We start from the raw sequence: 20199 nt of genomic DNA, 5'->3' as shown, positions 1-20199 counted from the left end.
AGAACTCGGTGTCCTGCAGAAATGGAGGCGAATGGGACGTGGGAAGGACAGGCCTGTGGCAGCTGGCCCCGGGGCTGGTCCTCAGCATGGAGCTGAGCACCCCATTTCTGAGCTCCTTCACGTGAAGGGATGCCCGCATCAGGCTGGCAGCTCCGCATGTGCCAGACTGGCCAGATCAGAGAGGCCCCCGGAGAGCTCTGCATCTCCCCACGGTCACAGGCTGTGGCAGGGTGGACAGAGCGGCTGGGCTGCATCCTGCCCGCTCAGCACCCAGCTCCCCCAGCAGCTCGGGCTCAGGGGCTCAGCTCCAGCTTCCCTCCCGTGTCGGGGTGCTCCTCGCGGGGCTGGAGGGCTGCGGGGCGGCTGCGGGGCCGGGCTGGGCTGCGGGGCTCCGGCCCTGGCCCCTCGGGGGTCCCGCTCCCTGCAGCCCGGGGGCTCTGTGCTGCGCCGGGGGTGGGGGCAACGGGGGCCGGAGCAGAGCCCCGGGGGGTCCCGCTCAGCCCCCAGCAGCCCCGGGGGGTCCGATCAGCCCCGGGGGGTCCCGCTCAGCCCCCGGCAGCCCCGGGCGGCTCCGCTCCGCGCGCCCCGGGCATCCCGGCTCCGTGCGCCCCCTCTCCATCGGCCCCGGGAGGTTCCATCGGTTCCGTCCAGCTCCGTTCCCGGGTCCGCCCGCTCCGTCCCCGTCCCCGTCCCCGTCCCCGTCCCCAGCTCCGGCTCCGCCTCTCCCCGCCCGTCCCCGTCCCCGTCCCCGTCCCCGCCGCCGTCCCCTCCCCGCCCGCCTCGCTCCCGGCGCCGCGGGCAGCGCGCAGCATGGCCGCGCTGCGCAGCGCCCCGGCCCCGGCCCCAATCCCAGCCCCAATCCCAGCCCCGGTCGCAGCCCAAACCCCAGCCCCCGAGCCGGCCCCGGCCCCGCTGCCGGCCCCGTCCCGCCCCTCCGCTCCCCGCCGCCCCGCGCCCGCCCCGCGCCGCGCATAAAAAGGGCCCCGCGGCCGCCCCCGCCCCGCTCCGCTCCGCGCTCCGCTCCGCCGGCCCCGGCCATGGCCAAGGACCAGCTGAAGCCGCGGCTGTGCCACATGCTGAAGGGGGAGAACGGCTACGGCTTCCACCTGCACGGCGAGAAGGGCAAGAGCGGGCAGTTCATCCGCAAAGTGGAGCCCGGCTCCCCCGCCGAGGCGGCGGGGCTGCGCGCCGGGGATCGCGTCGTGGAGGTCAACGGGCTCAACGTGGAGCAGGAGACGCACCACCAGGTCCGGGCAGGGGACCCCCGCAGCCCCCCCTCTCCAACTCCCCCCCCCGGGCCCGGCATCCACCCCCGTGCTGGCCTCCCCGAGCGGGCCGGGCCGGGAGGAGGGGGGGGGTGCTCCCAAAATGTCCCTAAGGGAGGGTCCCGGGGGGCTGGGGCGCGCTGGGTGCCCCCCGGTGCCGGGCCAGATCTGCTGGGGGGATGCAGCCCCTCGCCCCCCCGGAGCAGCCGGGGGTCCGGGCCGTGTCCCTGCCGTGCAGGGCTGGGGTAGGGGTGCCCCCGGCCCGCCGGGTGGGCGAGGGGGGGACGGCGAAGGTGCTGGGGCACGGCCGGGCACCGCCGCGTTATGCAATCCTTGGCGAAAAGCAGCCGGGGGAGCCGGGCTGTGTTTCCGGCTCTGCTCCGCGTTCCCTCGGCCACTTTGGGCAAGCTCCTTCTGCAGCGCGGAGCGGACGAGGATACCTCAAAATCTACTGATAAAGCTCCGCAGGCGTTCCGCAGTTTGACTGGCTTAGGCGAGATAGAGCTCGTAGGGGAATAATATCTGGTGTGAGGCCGTGGCCGCAGCTGGGGGGGGATCCAAGCGAGCTGCTTTCCAGTTCTGCTGCAGAAGCTGCCTGCTTCAGGCCTTGTCCTCTTCTGTTTATAAAATCAAAACTCGTGTTTCTTAAACAGCCCTGTCCAGAAAACAGGCGGTGAGCTTGGGGCTGCTCCGGGCTGGCTGGAGCCGCTGTCCCTCGCAGGGGCACAGCACCCAGTGTGTCCATCTGCCTTGTGGCCCGCAGGGCTCCGCGGGGTGTAGCGTTGTAGTAACTTAAAGCACGCGCCTGGCACCCGCTGCCAGTGCTTTATCGGGGCCAAGCGGGGACGTGGCTGGTGCAGGCTGCAGCCCCGGTGGTGTCTTGGGGGTGTGTGGGTTTCCCCTGCTGGCATGGATGTTGGTGTGTTCAGGGCAAGGCCCTCCAGGGCATCATGGCCAGTCTAGGTGACTCCGGGAAAGCCCTGTGGGCTCTTCACTGTGGGCTTGGGGGGGCTCTCATGCTAATTTAGCTTGTTTCGATGATATCAGCCAGCTGTGTAAAAGTTGATGTTTGTCTTGAATGTGACTGAAGGAGGATCCATGTCTTTGATCTAGCTGGGCAGAGTGCTGGGCTGCTCTTCCCCCACTGGAAGCCAGCAGAGCTCCCCGCTGAAAATCGGACGCTGGGGAGTGAGCGATAGCAACGCCAAGACAGCAGCACATCTCTGAAACGTGTGGGGGGTCTTGTAGGTAAAGCGAAACGGGAGAGATTTTCCTTCTTCCATTTCCAGCTGGCAGAGGCAGGATTGAGCCTGCTGTGGGGTGGGATGGAGTATGGATGGAGCATCCCACCCAGGCTGTCCTGGAGCTCGCTGTCCTGAAGTGCTCCCACTGTGGTGTCGTCAGTGCCTGAGCGTGCGGGCAGGAGCAGCCTTGCCCCGGACCTGCTCTGGGATTGCCCTTTGTCTTCCCTCAAAACCCAGCTGGGGAGAAGTCTTTCCCCAACAAAATGCCCAGCACTGACGTGTTGGGATGGGTGATGCTGTGGTGGTTGGATGTTGGCTCCTGTGGATGGCTGAGAGCAGCCGGGCTCGCCGTGGCCTCCCGTCTTTGTGCTGTTACAGTCCCTGTCCTTGGATGAGTGGTGTTTCTCCACATGCATCTGAAGCTGTGGCAGGACAGAGCCGGGAGCACGCAAGGCCTTGCTATTTGGTGCAACTATGTTTCGGGCTGAAGTTGATGATATTTGCGTCTGTGCTCCGCTTCCACAGCCTTCCCCAAGGAGCGAAGGCAGGACGTGTTCTCAGGGCGTCCTGTTCCCATCTGGGATGAGAACTGCGTCCTGGCTGCTCGCTTGTCTCCTCCCGGTGGGTGTGCATGGGTGGGCAGAGCAGCAGGGTGCTGCCTTCAGGCAGTGCCCAGACCCAGTGGGTGCTGAGTACGGGGTGCGCGAGTGGGTACTGCTGGTCTGGAGCCCTGCAGCCCCAGCGGGGAGCTGCTCTGGGCAGCCTGCCTCTGCCTGCCTTGGGTCAGCTGTGCCTCGTGGAGAAGCTGTGCTTTGATTGCATGGCATGGCAAACGTCCCAGGGCAGGCAGAGCTGGGGGCTGTGCGCGAGACACGCGTGTCCGGCAGCTGGTGGGAGCAAAGGGCTCCTGGTGGAGCTGTGCTGCTGGTGGCCAGGAGCAGCCCCGGTGCCTGGTCATGGGGCTCCATGGGGAGCTCGTGCCGTGGTGGTCTCTGTATGTGGGGAGGTCTCGGATGGGAACCCTTCTTCTACAAGTGTCTGTACCAGTGGGGCGAGTGCAAAGGCAACCAAGGGGTGCTGTTAAAAGGCGGTGCAGGAAAGCCTCCAGGTCCCCCCTGGGGATGCCAGAGCTGTGTGAGGGTGGAGGCATCACATCCAGAGCAGGAGGGGGGAACTGTGCCATCCCGGCAGCTCCTCAGGTCTCCTTCCCGGGCAGCTGGGGTTTGCTTGGAGTGGACGGGCCCAGCGGGCTCTGCCAGGCTGGTGCTGGTGCAGCTGGGGTGGGAGCCAGTCTGGGTGGAGTCGCGGAGGATGTGGGGCTGGGAGCAGCGCTGGGAAGGTCCGGATGTGTCGGGGAGGCTGAGTTGCCTTCAGAAAAGCTGCGAGTGAGGTGGTGGCCATGGCTCGGAGGCGGGTAGGTTACTGGGCTCTGCACCTGGTTGCTGCTCTGCTCTCAGCCCCTCTGCTCCATCTCCGAAGCACCTCGCTGCTCAGGTGGCTTGTCACGGCAAGACCTTCTGGCATGGAGGGGGGATCTGTGCCTGCTCTGTGTCCCAGCACAGCCCTCAGCACTTGTGGCAGTGCCAGAGCAGGGCCGGGAGGACGCTTGTTCCACTGCTGCTGTGCCTGTGTGGAGCTGGGGGGCAGCTGGGCCACTGTGCCATAGCCAGCGTGTTGTGGCACCTGCGGTGTCTCAGGGTGCTTCTGCTGTCTCTTTTCTGCTGTCATGAGGCTGCAGTTGGTTTGGGAGGATCTGGGAGCTCGTTGGGGGGGGGTCTTGTGTTGTGAGCCCCCCAGTGCTGACTGCAGCTGAGCGTAGTGCAGCTTGTGCAGTGCTTGAGCTCCAGCAGCAGCGCTGGGGCTTTCCAAAAAGGAGAACGCTTTGCTCTGTGCAGCAGCTTTGAGGAACGTGCGCTGGCACCTGCAGTTCCCCTGAACGTGGTGCTTACAGGGACCGGCCCCGCTCCCAGCCCCACTGAGCTCCCACGCTGGTGGCAGCTCCGTGGTGCTGCCTCTCCTGCCACAGCGTGCTGGCTGCCTGCTCCCAGATCCCCTTCTGGAGAAGTGGCTTCGCTCAGGCGCTGCCTTGTCGGTGTCAGCAGCGTCGCCTGATGTTGCTTATAAATAGATGTGAAAAGGAGCAGATGGATTTTCTGGGGCTCGGCGGAGAAGCACCCTTCAGGCTGGTTATGGATGGGAGCCCTGGGCAAGCTGCCGTCTGGTGCAGGGCTGGAGGGCTTCAGCGCTCAGTGGATCGGTTTGTTGAGGACAGGCAGCCTTGTCTGCAGTCTATAAATTTCCTCTTGGTTGTTTTTTTTTCATTTGCAGATACCGGGTCTGTTGACCTTGAATGGAGCTTGCAGGGGAGTAAATAAATGCTAGCTAATTGCACATTAGGCTCATTTGTCACTTCTAACCTTGGCGGTTGCAGCGTGTCTGGCCGGCATGACCTAGATCAGAGCAGGAGCGCTGTAAGGAAGCCTGCACTGCTTCGGGGCTTTCCCAGCACGCCTGGGGCGGTGTGGGTCTGCGGGGCAGTGAGCGGTGGCCAGCGGCCCCCTGCAGCTGGGGACGGCTGCTGAGCAGCATCAGGACCCATCCCCATCCCTGGGATGAAGGCCGTGCAGGGAGGAGGAGGTGTTTGCCCCATCAGAGCCTGTCCTCTGAGGCTGCTGGCAGGGAGTCCCAGAGGCTTTCTCTGCCCCTTGCTCCTGTCCTCGGTTTGCCCCGTTCCCACCCCGTTGTGTTGTACCCCTCACGTGCCAGGCCCGGCTCCTCCGGGGCTGCTGGGCGCAGCTCTCCACTTTCCCACGTGCGAACTGCCCGGCTCTCCCCTTCCTCCCCGCTGGGCTGACACCGCCAGCTCCTTTCAGAGGAGCTGCAGTCACAAAAAAATGTAAAAAAGCGAGGCTGTGTGAGGACAATGGCCCCTATTCAGCGGGGCCTGGAGCTGGATACCAGCAGGGACAGGCCCAGCTCCTGGTGCTGGTTTCTCTTATCTCCGCTGTCCGGTAGCGCAGGAGAGGATGAATGCAGATCAGGTTGTTTCTTTTGTAAATCCTCCTGGGGAGGGGAGAGCCTCGCAAAGCAGCTGGGGCGCTGCGTGTGTGCGCTGGTTCGCGGGGCCTCCTTGGGTACCCTGGCTCTCCGCTGTGCCCCTGGGTTTGGGGAGAGAAGGAAGCCCCAGATAAAGGGAAGGGGGGTGTGTGGGGCAGGTTGTGTAGCGGGACAGATGGTGCTCCCCCTCCGAGGGACAAAGCCAGGCAGCAGGACCTGTGATGCTCGGTGTGCAGTGTGTGGCCTCTGGGCAGAGGGGTGATGCCAGGTGATGTGCGTGCAGCTGCCCCAGGCAGATTTGTCCCTTGGGTTGGGCTGGAAGGAGTTGTCACTGTTGTCACCTGGGGCTGCAGGCAGCAGATGTGCCGTCCTGGGCCCCCCCCAAAGACCTGCCCCTCTCCCCATCACCAGCGGAGGTGGTAGCAAGGCTGAAGCTGCAGGGGCTTCAAGGACTGGGGGTCCTTGGGTGCAGCTCCTGCCCCAGGTGGGGTGTCCCAGGGTTTCTGTTCACTGGTTTCCCTCCCTCCTCCGCAGGTCGTGCAGCGCATCAAAGCCGTGGAGACAGAGACTCGCTTGCTCGTGGTGGACAAGGAGACGGACGAGTACCTGTGCAGCCTGCGCCTGACGTGCACGGAGGAGATGGTGCACAGCGGGGTCCTGCTGGGCTCCGGCGTCTCGCCCACCAAGTCGGTGGGCAGCGACAACGGGGAGGTCTGGAAGCCGCAGCTGGACCTGAGCGGGGGCAGCCTCCAGCGGCACTCGCACAGCTTCTCCTCGCACGGCAGCAGGAAGGTGAGCACAGAGCTGGTGGTGCTGGGCGCGGGGCTGGGCGGCAGGATGCGGCTGCCCTGGGAGCACCTCCCTCTCCGAGCACTGTTTGCTTCCCTTGAGAAAAACCTTCTGGATGTGGCTGTTGGGTCTGGGGACCCTGGTGTGTCTCCTGGTGTGTCCTGGAGCTGTGGGTGAGCCGCCCCGTGGCCTCATCCGCTCTGCTCGAAGCAGCATCGGCTGCTGGGTGCTGTGCTGGCCTCTCCCTCCCTGCGCTCCCAGAGGGTCACAGGGGCTGCAGGGGGACCAGGGGGGTCACCCAGCCCTAGGGACGAGTGTCCCATGGGGCCTGGCTAAGGTCTGTGTCCCCGGCCCACAGGGACAGGCAGCACGGACTGGAGGCTTGGTGGAGCTGCCCTTGGTGAATCAGCCCCTTTTGCCTCCATTATTTCTAGGAGGGAGGGAACATCTGGTCGAATGTGTTCTCAGCTTTTTGCTTAAATAGGAAGGAAATTAGCTCTTTTTCAAGTGGCCTGGATCTGGGCTGTGATTCTGCAGTAAGTGCCTTTTATTGGTAAACTCCTTTCCAAAAATGAAAGAATTTGAGGTGGAAGATGTCCAGTTTCCATGGCTGGCTCCCCGCTGGGGCTGGGCTGGCGGTGACGGCGCTGCCTTGCACTCGCAGATAGGCAGCGTGCTCGGCCCAGCACCCTCCTCGCTCAGGGTGCGAGCGTGGCAGGAGCAGCATGGGACCGAGACATTACTGCCACCGCCGTGCAGCTGGCTGTCCCCATCCTGCACCCACCCGAGTCACCCAGGGGTGAAGCCTGCAGCTGGGGCTGTGCAAGCCTCCTGCCGCCAGCTGGGGCTTGTGCCCCTGGCCGGGCTGGGGGGGGACTTTGGGGCAAGGCTTTCCCCGCTCCCAAATTCAGCTTCAGCAGCTTCATGTCCTCAGGAGCCCCCCAGCTGTGGAAATCCCCCCGTGGAAGTGAGACGTGATGCCGGCGTGGGGCAGGAGGCACAGCGATGTGTGTGTGTGTGTGGGGGGGTCTTGCCTGCAGCCCTTCCCTCCGGGGCTGCCTGCATCCCGCAGGGGTGTGCCTGCCATGGGGGGGCCGCCCTTCCTGGGGAGGACGGGCTGGAGGCTGCGTGATGTGAGGCTGTTTGAAGCTCTGGGTGAGGATGGAGGTCAGCGCCGTGGGGGCTTCTGTTCCCCCGGGACAGCCAGAGGGAGGGGATGGGGCCTGGTGGGAGCGGCCGGGCACGGCTTCCCGGGCTGGGGGTTTCCTATCCTGTCTCTGTTTCTTTTGCTGGGTGAAATCCAGCAGTTTGTGCTGACGGGAAGTCGGGCGCGGGGAACGGGCCGGTCCTTTCCGGCCTTTGGGTTTCAGCTCCCTCCAAGGAGAGGGTGGGACAGGGAGAGCCGAGTGGGCTGGGGTGCGAGGGGGGGCACCTGTGGGACTTGGCCAGGGTGAGCACACAGCGTGGGGCTGCCTTTGGGGCCGGTGGTGCCAGCGCTGGCATCCAGCAGATGCAGTGCCCCAGCTGGACAAAGGGACCCGCAGTGGCTTTGCCATATGGGGCTGTGGGGGGAGCTCGGGATGGGGCTGCTCCGGGGCAAGGCCATCCCTGGGGCGTCCCAGCAGTGGTGGCTGTCCTGGGGCTGATGCCCACCCATGGGGACGGGGGCTGTTCGTGGGGCTGCCGAGCAGTTTGAAGCCCATCGGGTGCTTGCAGCAGCTCTGCATTTGTTTCGCTCCTGCGGCAGCGCTTTGAAGAGCCGTGTGCTGCAGGCTGTCCTGCCCAAGGTCACTTCTGCACCGGGGCTGCGGGTGGCTGGAGCTGCAGGACCTGGCTCCTGGGCCTTGTGGTCCTGCCTGCTTCAAGGCAGAGCTGCCCCAGGAGCATGGTCTGGGCGGTGTGGGCGTCCTGCTGGGTCCTGAAGCAGCTGGAGCCCAGGGCAGTGATGGCTGCACCCTGTGTCCTGCAGCACTCAGCCCTCCGGTGCTGGGTTTGGGACGGGCTGTTGGCCCTGCTGTGGGGCCATGGCAGCTGGGGTCCCATTAGGGACTCCCCTAAACCAGATTTGGCAGGGACGTGGTGCTGGGCTCAGCAACACCAGGACAAGCTGGGCTTCGTCTGGTGCTTTTGTGTCCTTCCCTGGAGGTGTTCAGGGAAGGAGGAGAGATAGTAGCTCTGCTCCTCCTGCAGACCCACGGCCTTGACCTGCCGCCATGGGGACCGGGGCTGATGCTTGGGGCAGGATGGGGCTGCACTGGCGGCGTTTGTTCATGTAAAGGCTGCAGCTATGCTTTATGTGAAGCCAGGTTGTTCGGTGCAGCCTAAAGCAAGGAGCAACTGAAAGAAAGAGGAGGGAAATCTGGCAGCTCGGGGTGCCTGAGCTGTGGGCAGTGGGGAGGCGATGCAGTGGGCAGAGCCCTGCCGGCCTCCCCCTGCTGCCGCCTTCCACTTCTGAGCGAGAAGTGGCGGTGGCTCTGGGCAGGGAGGTTAACGCACGCCCCAGCAGCGACCCGGTGTCCAGGACCCTGTGCCTCCAGCAAGCACTGTAGCGCGATGAATAATTCAGCATGTATTTAAAATCAGGCTGCCTGCCCTGAGAGCAGGGCTGGCTGCCAGCAGCGTGCGCCCATCGGAGTGCTGCTGTCCCCGGCACCAGGACACTTGTGGCTCTGGGAGCAGGGTCTGCACGGCCCCATCCTACTGCTCTGAGCTCAGTTTGTGCCCCCCATGCTTGAGGGAACACCTCTGAGTACCCAAATATTCTGAAAGTCTTGTCTTTAAAATCCCTGCCTTGAATCTGCAATGCAATTTGCCCTGCAGGCAAACAAAGCTGGCCACTCCAATGCCTCCTGCGGGGAGGTGAGGTGCGACCCAGGCTCAGCGGTGCTGACAGAAGGGCTGAGCCCCATGAACGTGCCGTGCTGGTGCTGCTTCCTTGTCCCTGGGCTTCCTTGTCCCTGTGTCCCCCTGTTCCCAGGGCTTGTGGGGTTTTGGAGTCAGTGGGCAACCTGTGGTGGAGGGCAGTGCAGCTCCCAGCTCTGCTCGGGCTGTTCAGGTGCGTCGGGTGCTGCGTTCCTCTGTGAGCTGCTTTTATTGCCAAGGTGCCTTTGGGACGGCGCAGTTAGTGGTGGTGTGAAATGCTCGGGCTGCCGGTGTGCTGTGGGGCACGGGCAGCTGGGGACTGGGGCTGCCCATGGCTCGGCTCACCCTGCTGCTCCCAGGGGGACTCTGCCCAGCGGAGCCTGGGTCCCCGTTACAGCCATGCAGGTCCGATGTGCTCGTTAGCAGCGTCCCTGGGGGTTTGCTCCTGTTGGGACTTGCTACCTCGCCGTGCTCCAGCTGTGTTTGCAGGAGAAACAAGAACAAGGCCCTGGAGAGGCGTTCGGGGTGATGCAGTTCCCGTGTTGTTGTTCCGGTCACACCAAAGCACGATTTGGGGGCTGGGGATGTGAAGGGGCTGCGATGACTGTCATTTATCATCTTTTGGAAAATGAGCCCACACTTTGTTTAGCAGCTTCTGGATTCAAGCAGCCTGTTTTCCTGTGCCAGGAACTTTAACGTGGGGGAATCAGTGGCCGGGTTTTGTTTGGCCCCTGCCTGAGCCTGGCAAGAACCACAAGCCATAAAGGGAGCAGGAAAATGGGCGACCCCCCTGGGGGGCCCTTCGTGACAGCGAGCAGGCGCTGAGCCTGGTGCGTGCCATGGGCCCGTCCCGCACTCAGCAGCGGGGCCCTGGGGACGGCCGTGCCGTGTCCTGGAGGAGCAGGGCCGAGCGCGTGGGCTCGGGGACCCGCAGGTGCGGGGCAGCGCTGACATGGGGGCAGTAAATATTTACCCTTCTGTTTGGGTCAGGCATAAGAACTTTTGTTTCTGTTGCAAATGAAACTCCGCATTGCAACATCTCCTGCCGCCAGCTTTCTGCCGGAGCGCTGGAAGAGGAATAACTCGGGACAGATGTTTTTGGGGAGCTTTGCCAGCTCAGTTGAGGCCCAAAATTTAGGGCTTGTAGAATAACCACAAAGATGTAATAAAACCTAACATGAGCAGAAATGTCTGCAGTAATTATGCAATTTAAAAAAATAAATAAATTCGTGCTTTAAATTAAAACACTTCCCTGCAGCATCCTGTGCTCCTCGGGTCCCAGGGGCTGGCTGCGACCAGAGGCGACAGCAGGACGAGTCCCTGGTTCCCCCTGCTTGGGGCTGAGGCACGGATCAAGGCTCAGATAAACCTCTCCAGCGTGGACCCGGGGAGCTGAGGCTGCATCCCGGCCCTGTTCCCTGCTCTTCCTGCAGCATCTCTGTGGACACTGCAGTAGTCGTGGGTTTCCTTCTCTTTGGGTTCCCTTCAGGCTGCAGCCGAGTCCCAGCCCGGCGAGGTGCAGGGGTGCAGCCTGGCAGCAGGAGCGCCCAGAGCTGAGCAGTGCCGCTTGGAAAGGGGAGCGCCGGGAGGGTGCCCTGTGTATGCCACCAGCCTGGCTGTCCGAGCAGGCATACATCTACCTTATCTTGTTTTTTTTTCTTAAAAACCTTTGTGAAGCCCTTTCTGCACTGGAGCTGTTGCCCAGCGATGCCCACAGCAGCTGGGGTGCTGCTCTGCTGTGTCCAGCTGAGGGTCTGGGATGGGAGCGCAGCTTCCCCTGCCCTTGCTGGAGAAGAGAAAGTGCCCAAAAGGAGCCAGGGAGGCAGCACCCCGGGGTGCACGGGATGGGCGAAGGGCTCTGTCACGGCTGGAGCCCAGCCCAAGGAGCTGAAGCCAGGCTTTCTTTTGGGATTAGCACGTTAATCCCGTCCGAGAGGCAGAGGCTGGCGTGCAGCTGAGCCGCGGGGAAGCCGGCGGCCCCGAGCTGGCGCTGACCCCGCTGCATTATTGATAGCGCCGGGCTCGCCGGCATCGAGTGTCGCGGGCCGGGTGGACTCGGTGCAAGGACAGCACCCGGGGCACGGGAGCAGCTGCAGCGACTTGGGGATGGGGATTGGGGATAGGCCAAACGCGCACAAATAATCAATCTTTCAGACTGTTTCTCTGACGGTCCTGGACGTTGGGGCTTTCTTAATAGGAGCAGGATGAAACCTGTGTTTTTGCAGAGTACCTTTGCAGGGGCTTTCAGGAGCTGGATGCGTTTCTTGCAGCTCTCTGTGGTGCAGGGCTGTGCAGCATCTTGGGGTCTGTGCTGTTTGGGGGGCTCTGGTCCCATTGCCTTGCTGCAGACAGGGGCAGTCCTAGCCCTGTGCCTACAAGTCTGCTCCTCCTTGTGTACCAGCAGTCTGTTAACTTCTTTTATTTGTTTTGGTATCAGTTTTGGGCGGGTATTGCAGTACGTTCTGTGCAGTGGGATTTGCTGGAGCCCCAGGTTTTGATGATCCCGCAGTGCTCACAGCTCTCAGCAGGGGTCTGAGCCTCATCCTGCTCCTCCCACCCCAGGGGCACTCCCCAGCACTGCAAGGTGCAGACGGCAGCGCGATGCTCTCCGTGCTGCACTTTGGCAGGGTCAGCCCTGGCTCTGCACCCTGGTCCCTCACAGACGGAGGGGTTGGGGGCACACATTTGGATGTCAAATGCTTCCTTTCCTGCGGGCTGTGGCTGTGTCCCAGCACCCAAAGCACCCAGGGTCTGCAGCTGGGCTGTGGGACCGAGGGAAGGGGCGAGCGGGAGCCCCCCTTGCAGCTCGGCGGGGCCGTGGGTCCCAGCGAGGAGCTCGCCGGGGGGTGTTTTCACGTGGGGTGGTGCAGGAAGCCCCTCCCTGGAGGAGAGCATCCACCCCGCAGCAGAAACTTCCTCCGTGGGATATTTTTAGTGAAACACAAAGCAAGTGGAAGGGAGCGGGAGGCAGATTAGCATCGGGAGGAGCTGCGCCCGGCCAAGGGTCTTTGTTCCTGGGGCCACGTGCTCCTGAGGGATGCTTGGCCTCGTGAGGGGACAGTGGGGTCACCCCCCAGGGACCTGCCACCTCCTGGTGGGTTGTGTTTGCATCCCAGCCCATTGCCTGGCTGCAGAGCGATGACACTGCTAACACCAAGAGATGTGACCTCACTGCGTTGGAGGGGTTGAACTGCAGCCGATGATGTTCCTTTCTGCATCCCTGGGTAATCAAAAGCTTTCCCTCAAAATGATTTAAAAAAACCCCAGTGATAATGGGAGCAGTTCAAACTGCAGCTTGCTCTGCTGCAGCCAGCCCTGGCCCCCCTCTGCTCGCAGGGATGCGCTCGAGCAGCTTGCTTTAATAACAGCCCTGCTCCTCGCGGGCTCTGCGCCAGCCGTTTAATGGTTCTGTTCAATAGTACAAATATTAAATGCTTTCAAATAAATTAAAAATCATCTGGCAGGATCTGGACCTTCTGCGTGTGCCCTGGCAGCTGCACAGCGCCTCTGCCGTGACTTTGCTCTGTCCCGGCGCGTTGCTCGTGGTCCTGTCGTAGGGCTGGGCTGCAGCTCCTGCGGGGCGGCTGTGATGGGATGCAGCAGCTCATGGGTGGCTTCAGCCACAGGGTTGGAAATCTATGGGTCAAACTTGATAATTTTTTTTTTTGTGATGGTTTTTGTGATGAGTTTGTTTTCAGGTGCAAAAACGTCGGTTTTCATAAGAAAATGCTTTTCTTTCTGTAAAGCTCTGAAGTGTTGAGCGCTTTAGCTTTCTCACCTTAAAACAATGTGGCTTTTGTTTTGTGTTCTTTATTCCCAAGACCCAAATTAATGCGGGAACCACATGGTTCCAGTCGTCTCTATCCAGGATTGCGCCTGGTGCCCGGTGCAAGGTGGCTGGGCCTGGAGGCGCTTGGCTCCAGCCCTGGTGCTGCCGTGGGCGATGCCCTGGGCAGAGCCAGTGTGGGGGACTGAAAAATGGCCAGGGACTGGAGGTGGCAGCAGGCGTGGGGCAGCTCTGGCACAGGGTGAGGTGCCGGGGTTACAGCAGTGCTCACGGGGAGTGGGAGCGCACGGAGCGAGCGTGCGGTGTGCGCGCTGCCTTCACGGCGCACATTCCTGGGCTGGAAGGGAAGGGGCCGCAGCTTCCAGCTGTCGGGCGGGCACACGCGGCTTCCAAACGAGCTTTTAAAGAGCTCTCTTTAATCCGCAAGGCAGTATCCCCGCACTGATTGCAGCTGTAATAGCACACAAGTGAGATGCGATGGCTGTGGCGTTGCCTCGCTCCATGTGTGTCCTTCCTGCTCTTTGGGCAGGGAGACTGAGCGGTTGAGTGGCTTGCCCAGCATTACAGGAGAGCTTGGCACACTAAATTAAGGTCTGAAGAGAGCCAGGTTTGGCTCCCAGTCCTTGGCTCCGTCTCTAGGTATGGACGTTTTACAGGCAGTGGTCTCGGGAGGCTCCAGGCTGGGATATGAGCGAGAAAAATTAAACTCTTAATCAGCAAAGGGCTTCTCCAGGTCCACAGGTTTCTATAAGTAAGGAATTAAAACCCAACTTGTAGACATAATTATTTCTGGCAAGTTCCACATTGTAATTTAATTTCATTGCTGCTCTTGCCTGCACTCCTGAGTGTTTTGGTTCGACTGCTGTGTACGCTTAAACCATGACCAGACTTGGAGCTGCGTTTTTTTGGCCAAATATCTCTCTTCCCACTAAAGCCTTGCACAAGTCTGTTATGAGTAAATGTAGGTATCTGTCAGCAGTGACTCCAGGAAAGCCAAACTCAACGTAGCTTTATCCCTAAGGGAAAGGTGGCTTCCTACGGGTGCTGGTGCTGCAGCAGTGGCTTTGGGACTCTTCCCCTCCACAGGGACACGGCACTGAGCTGTGCCCTGTGCTGCCCCGTGGCTGGTACTGCTGCCACTCGAGCCCTGGCTGCGCGTACCTGTGGGAAAGCATCTGGAAGTGGGCGGATGAAGGGAACGGGGCGCGGGGGCAGCAGCGAATTGGTGGGGTCGGGATACAGACCTTCAGTGCTGTCTGCTGCAAATCCCGTTAAGCAAAGCTCACTGCCTGCAGGGACCCGGCGGAGTCCCCGCGGTGTTATGTCATTAAAACCCTCTTATGGACTTACAGGGACTAATCCCCTTAAAGAAATGAGTAGCACAAAAGGCGGCGGGCGAGCTAATCCCTGCTCGCTGCCCTGCAGGTTAACCTCCTGCCCCGAGGTGCTCTGTGGCCACCAGGGAAGGGGATGTGGCTGTGCCATCCCCCGGGTGCTGGGTCTGGTTTGTGGGGCTTCGGTCACCTCGACTAAGCCCAGGCTGCTCCCACCTTGTCCCCTGTGCCCAGCATGGGCAGCACTCCCTGTCTGCAGCACCTGCTGGCTCGCTCTGGGCTGACCGTCCCGCGTGAGCGGCCAGAGGGCATCCCAGGTAAAGCAGTTAATTCTGGCCCTGCGGTTGTTCATGGTTAGTGGGATTTAATTAAGACAAGCCCTAATTAGTTCTAAGAAGGATGAACGGTCTGCTTTGCCTGGAAAAGTTCCCCGCTCTTGCCTGGAAGCTGTTTATGAGGACAGGGCTTGCCTTGATATCGGGGCTGGGTCTGCCCCAGGGATGGGGTACGCAGGAGACCCGCCTTGTGCTGAGGGGTGCTTGGGGCAGCTCAAAAGCAGGAATAAAAAGTGCCTTGTGCCGCTCCTTGCAGCGGCTGCTGGGCCTTCCTGGCACCCAGACCCCTCTCTCCACCAGCCCAGGGCTTCCCAGGGCGGCTGTTTTTCTTGCTGCCTCGGGCTTTCTGTTTCTTTTCAGCTCTTCCCGTGGGGACGGCCTGCAGGATTTTGGGGGTCTTCAGAAAGGGGGACGGGCATCGGCACGGGGGCAAACACCGGGGTGCTGAGAGCGCCTGGCCGCGTGCTCACCTCCCCTGGGGTTATCGGTGCCTGCAGCCGCAGCCCTGCGCTGGCTCCAGCGGTTATCGGGGGGGTTCCCTGTGGCCACGTTGCATGTGCCCTGCACCGCTGGTCGCTACGTGGGGCTTTGCTAGCGCTGCCCTTATCTGCCCCAGCACGGCCGTGCCGTTTGGCCGCCCCGGCGGAGATAAACGTGTGGCTTCCTGCAGCCTGTGGCAAGCAAGGGGCATCTGCGGCCGTCCCGGTTTGGGGAGCTGGGTTTAAAATCTGCGGATTTTGAGCTGAGCACCGCAGCTGTGTGGGAAGTAGCTCTGTTCCTCGGTGCACCAGGTCCTGGTTGGATCCCGTGATTTCCAGCAGTGTTATGGGATGGAGCCGGCACTGGCATTTTGGAAAGAGGCTGAGTTTACGGATGTGAAGGAGAGCCTCCGGTGGAGCCATCAGCTCCAGGTGGTGTGCCCAGGGCAGATTTTGTGTAAAAGCTTTGAGTTGCAGGGCTTGGGAGGTGGGGGTAGTTTGCATGTCCCATTGAGGGCCAATAGTGAGGTGCCTCACTCCCTTCTGGTTGCTGAAAGTTGCCCCCCTGGATATTTTATTGCAGGGTCTTGAAATAAAAAAGGCCTTACATTTAGTTAACCCCAGGCACGGGTGCCACAGCACTGCCTTTACTTTCATTATAAGGAATGCAGAGGATGTTGGGAGCCCTCCCCCCTCCCCGTTTCCTCCCGAAAGCTCTGCTGCTCGGCCAAGACAAATATTGGTAGTAAACTATTGAACTTCCCCGGTCCCCGATGCTCCCCGGCGCGGTGGGCTCACAGAGCAGCGCCTGTTCTCCCTGCTACACCGGCGGGGGCCGGGCAGGGAGGTGTGGACGTGTCCCCGTGCTGGGGAGCACTGCTGGGAGGCACACAGCAGCGTGCAGTGTGACCGTGAGCCCGCGGCATCAGCTCGTCCTGCCCAGCTCCTTCGCATCCACCAGCCCCACGCTTGGGCACGGGGTGAGCTCGGTGGCAGAGCGGAGGGGACAGCCCCGAAGGGCCACTGTGATGGCTTGGGGGGGTCTCTGCCTCTTTGTGTGTGCTTTGTTGGGCTCTGCAAGTCTAAAATAGTCCCCGTGACCCGCCTTTGCCTTTTTGTCCAGGGCTGGGGAGGCTGTGTGGGCTCTGGGCAGGGACTGGGGGCTCTCGGGCTCTCCCACCCCATGTCACACAGCTCAGCCATCAGCCCGCTTTCTGCAGGGCTGTGGGTTATTTACTGCCCTGCCCATTGCTGCTCCCTGCCTCGGGAAGTCAGGCTTTCCAGGCAGCTCCTGGGGGGCTTTAGGAGGCTGGCGCTGGCCCCGTGGGATGTGGGTCACTGCCTGCCCTACATGGTGACCCTTCCATTGCAATGAGCCCCTGGGGCTCCCCAGTGCATTGCATGGGAGCACCCCCGTCTCCAGGAGGGTTCCCCTGAGCAGCCACGGTGCCAAGCTGGTCACCATGGGGCAGTGGTGGTGGAGGCCGCTGCAGCTGCTGGCGTGGGGCTGGGGACATCACAGTGGCACCTGGCGACCCCGCTGCAGCGGGAGCACAAAGCCGGTACGGCTGGGGTCCTGGGTTCCTGCCGGTGGCTGGGATTAATGAAGGCAGTTAAGGGAGCCAGCATTAATGAGTGATTTGGTGATTGCTCAAGGCTTGGCCTCAGCAAGAAGCTGAAGAGTCCAAAGGGCAGGCTGATACCGCGTGGTCGGTGGTTTTATGGGGGTGGCTATGGCCAGAGACCCCGCTGTCCCGGGCTCACAGGCTGTAAGCTCTCTGTAAGCAAGCGCGAGCTCACACGCAGGGTGCGCTCCGAGCCCTGCGCTGTGGAGGAGCCGTGGCTTGGGCTCCAGGGCCTGCCCTTGGAGAGGTGCTGGGGACGCCGGGATGTGCCACCAAGGCTGGCAGTGGTGCCTCTGCTTTGGGACAGAGCAGGGCACGTCCCCCCCAGGGGCTGCCAGCACTCGGCTTGGGCAGCTCCATGGGAGTCACCTGCCCCTGGGAGGCTGTTCCCAGCCTCTGCCTCCCCGTGGCCCAGCAGCAATCCCTTCCCTCGCCCTGGAGAGGTTCGTGGCGGGCGTGGGAAGGACTTTTCCCCCTTCCCAGCAGCTGGAGCCCTGCACAGAGCGACCACCTTGCCTCCTTCCCTCCCACGTACAGGCAAGCAGCTCCCTCGGGCTCTGTGGGCTGCCTCTGCTTCCAGCAGGCAGATCCCTTGTTTTTCCTGGTGGACAAACCCCAGCCCGTGAGGACCGCGTTGCTGCCCTGTGTTGTCCTATAGCTGCTCTCCCCCTGCACGCGGGCTTCCCGGCTGCGAGTTCCCTTGGCAGATCGCGCTGGAAAAGTTGTCTCTCTCAAAGCAAACACATGCACGTGGCGTTTTCTCTCTCTCCTGCCCTGCCTCCCTCCGTTTCCCTCCGGGGCCAGCTGCTCCCCTGCTCCAGCCAAGCGCGTGGTGCCGGTCCTGGCTGCAGCCCTGCCGGGGGTGGGAATGCATGCGCTGGGGAGAGGCGAGCGAGCTTCCCTCGCTGCCTGCGTCTGCCTGAACGCCAGCGGAGGGGGAGGAAAAAAAAAAAAAAAAAAAAAAAAAGAAAAAGTAAAAAGGCTGGCTTTTGCAGCCTCTTGCTGAGAAACTCCCCAGCTGGGGGATTATTCCTGAGAAATGACACGGAGATCGCAGTGCTTGGCACCGCTGCTGGGCGGCGGGGAGCAGCGGGACCCCGCGGGGTCGGGCTGAGCGCGTGGCTCGTGGCGGGGCTGGCGGTGCCTGGCTGGGGCAGCTGCCCTGCCGGGGGGGGGGCCGTGCCCAGGGCGCGTGGCCCTCGCTGGGGGACACCAGGCAGGGCACGGTCCTGCTGCAGCACCTCCCGAGAGGCCCCGCGGTGCCTCAGGGGGTTCTGTCACGCTGCGGCACGGTGCTGGGGAGCACGGAGAGGGGCTCTGCCGCTTCTCCCCACCTTTTGCATCCCGCTCGTGTTCTCTTCTGCCCAGTGGTTTCTGAGGATGACAGCCCCTGGTGGGGTCTGAGGGGCCGTGGCCAAGGCTTGGCTCTGTTGCAGCCTGGCACTGCCGCAGCTGCCCTGCTCTCACGCAAGATTTGCGTCCCATACTGCACGGAAGGGACCGGGCTGGGTGCATGGGCTCAGGAGGACCAGGGTGCTGCAGTGCGTGTCTTGGGGGTGATGCAGAGCGCGTTGCTGCCGGCCCCGGGGCTGATCCCCGCAGGGCGCCCGCTGCTCTTGAGGAAGCGCAGCGTTTTGGCACGATTTCTGCTCTCGAGAGCTGGCCGGGCCTGGGCTGGCAGGCACGGGGCGCGTTACCCGATGGGGAGCGTTACCCGATGGGGGCTTGCTGCCCCGTGCAGCTGTCACCACTCCAAACTCGCGCTTTGTTTGCTGCGGCAGGCCCGACGAGCCAAAACCTCGCTCGCTGAAAATATCCAAATTACCATATCAGCTGCAGCTTGGCTGTAGGTCCTGCTGAGTACCCGGGCTGGATGCTTTCCACTGCTAATTGGAATCGCTTTGCTGTCTCTGAGCTTGCCTGCGATACTCATTTGCTCCCTTTGTGCTGCGCGCTGGCAGAGAAAGCAGCGGGACGCATCCAGCCAGCGCCGTGCCCTGCGTGCGTGCTCAGCACCCTGCGCTGCGGGAGCACCCGGAGCAGCGCCGCCGGGAATTGGGTGTTCCCAGAGCAAGGGCGCAGCGCCTGGCTGCTGCAGGGGTGTGTGTGGGGAGGAGTGCTGGAGCCCTTAAGGAAAAGCACGCAAATCCTTCATGGCTTCTACCCTTAAAAAAAAAAAAATAAAAAAAAAAATATATATTTTTTTGATGTTTCTATTACTCCAACCCAGCTGGAGCAATTTGAATAATTGAAGCAATTGGAATAATGGAAGCAATTTGAATACTCTAGGGCAGCCCAGGCCTCACATTCGGGTCTGGCAGCGTGCTGGCAGCGGAGGTGCTGGCGGTTTGGGTTGGTGATGACCAAGCTGTGCGGTCGGGGCTGTGACAGCAGTGGGGAGCTTGGCTGGGGTGGCGGGGGTCATAAGGCAGGGAGGGGACTGCCACATCCCAGGGTCCCGCTGCTCCATCTCATTGTCCTTGGGATGCCCAGGTTGCATGGTGGCAGGTGGCTGATTTTGGGTGCCGATGCCTGAGCGTTTTTAGGTCTCTGACTGCTCTCTGCCATTGCTTGGGGGGCTGTGGGTCGTGGTGCTGCAGCAGTGCTGCTGTGCCCATCACGCATCCCTTCGGGGCCCTGCAGCCCCCCGCTCCTCCCTGAGCTGCCGGGGGAGCTGAGACAACCCAGCACAGACTGGGGTGATGGCAGGCTTTGCCAGAAGGTGCTCTGTTGCAGCTCAGCAGAGTTTTCACTCCTCCTTTTCTATTAGGGTAGTGATTGCAGTGAGTGCTGCTGCAGTTGGTGTTTATCCCCGGGGAACGCTCAAAACTTTCTCTGACTGTTGTGATGTGGTGGCAGCGGCTGCTGGTGCCGAGAAGATGCTTGGAAAAAACAAGTTTTAAGAGCAACTGTCAGTCAAGCTGCCGGGTTGTTATTGGAAGAGTGAAGCGAGCTGTTCTCTTTTTGACTGCTGGTGTCTAAGCCAGAGCACCTCTTTGGGTAGCGAGGAGGGTGGTAATTAGGGTTGTGGCTGTGCAAAAATGGAAGCAGCTTGTTTACTGTGTGGAGGCTGAGCTGCTCCTGCCCCAGGGGTTATTCCTGGCCTGGGAGAGGGGAGCAGGACTCCTGGCTCATGCAGCAGCGTCAGAGCTGCTGCAAAACCTCTAAGCCTCTAAATAAGAACCTCTAAATTAAACCGTGTGGCTGGGACACCTCTGGGTGCTGGAAATGCCTCTTTCCTCCCCAAATCCTTCCCACATCACCCCCAGCTCCTCCCTGGGACTGCGAGGAGGGGGAACATCTGCTGGAGTTTCCGTGGGACTGCCGTCCCGCCAGCCCGGCCTCCCCTTCCCCCTCGTTATTTATAGCTTTTCACCAACATCTGGAGCTGAAGCCGCGTTTGGCTCTGGCTGTCTCCGAGC

The 20199-nt window shown here is 61.9% G+C and overlaps 1 protein-coding gene across 1 annotated transcript in view; it reads left to right on the top strand.

Annotated features, from left to right (window-relative positions):
- The first annotated feature begins 794 nt into the window (after window positions 1–794).
- The window catches only part of NHERF2 (NHERF family PDZ scaffold protein 2), a 34200-nt gene continuing 14795 nt past the window's right edge, over window positions 795–20199 (top strand). Inside the window, exons 1-2 of the mRNA XM_035563470.1 lie at window positions 795–1247; window positions 6101–6358. Of these exons, the coding sequence (XP_035419363.1) occupies window positions 1038–1247; window positions 6101–6358 (468 nt within the window). The 5' untranslated portion in view covers window positions 795–1037. The remainder of the gene's footprint in view (window positions 1248–6100; window positions 6359–20199) is intronic.

The sequence above is a fragment of the Cygnus atratus genome, chromosome 15 (genome assembly GCF_013377495.2).
Source record: "Cygnus atratus isolate AKBS03 ecotype Queensland, Australia chromosome 15, CAtr_DNAZoo_HiC_assembly, whole genome shotgun sequence".
Taxonomy (NCBI): domain Eukaryota; kingdom Metazoa; phylum Chordata; class Aves; order Anseriformes; family Anatidae; genus Cygnus; species Cygnus atratus.
Note: the sequence above shows the minus strand (reverse complement) of the source record. Positions and strands in the feature narration are given on the sequence as shown.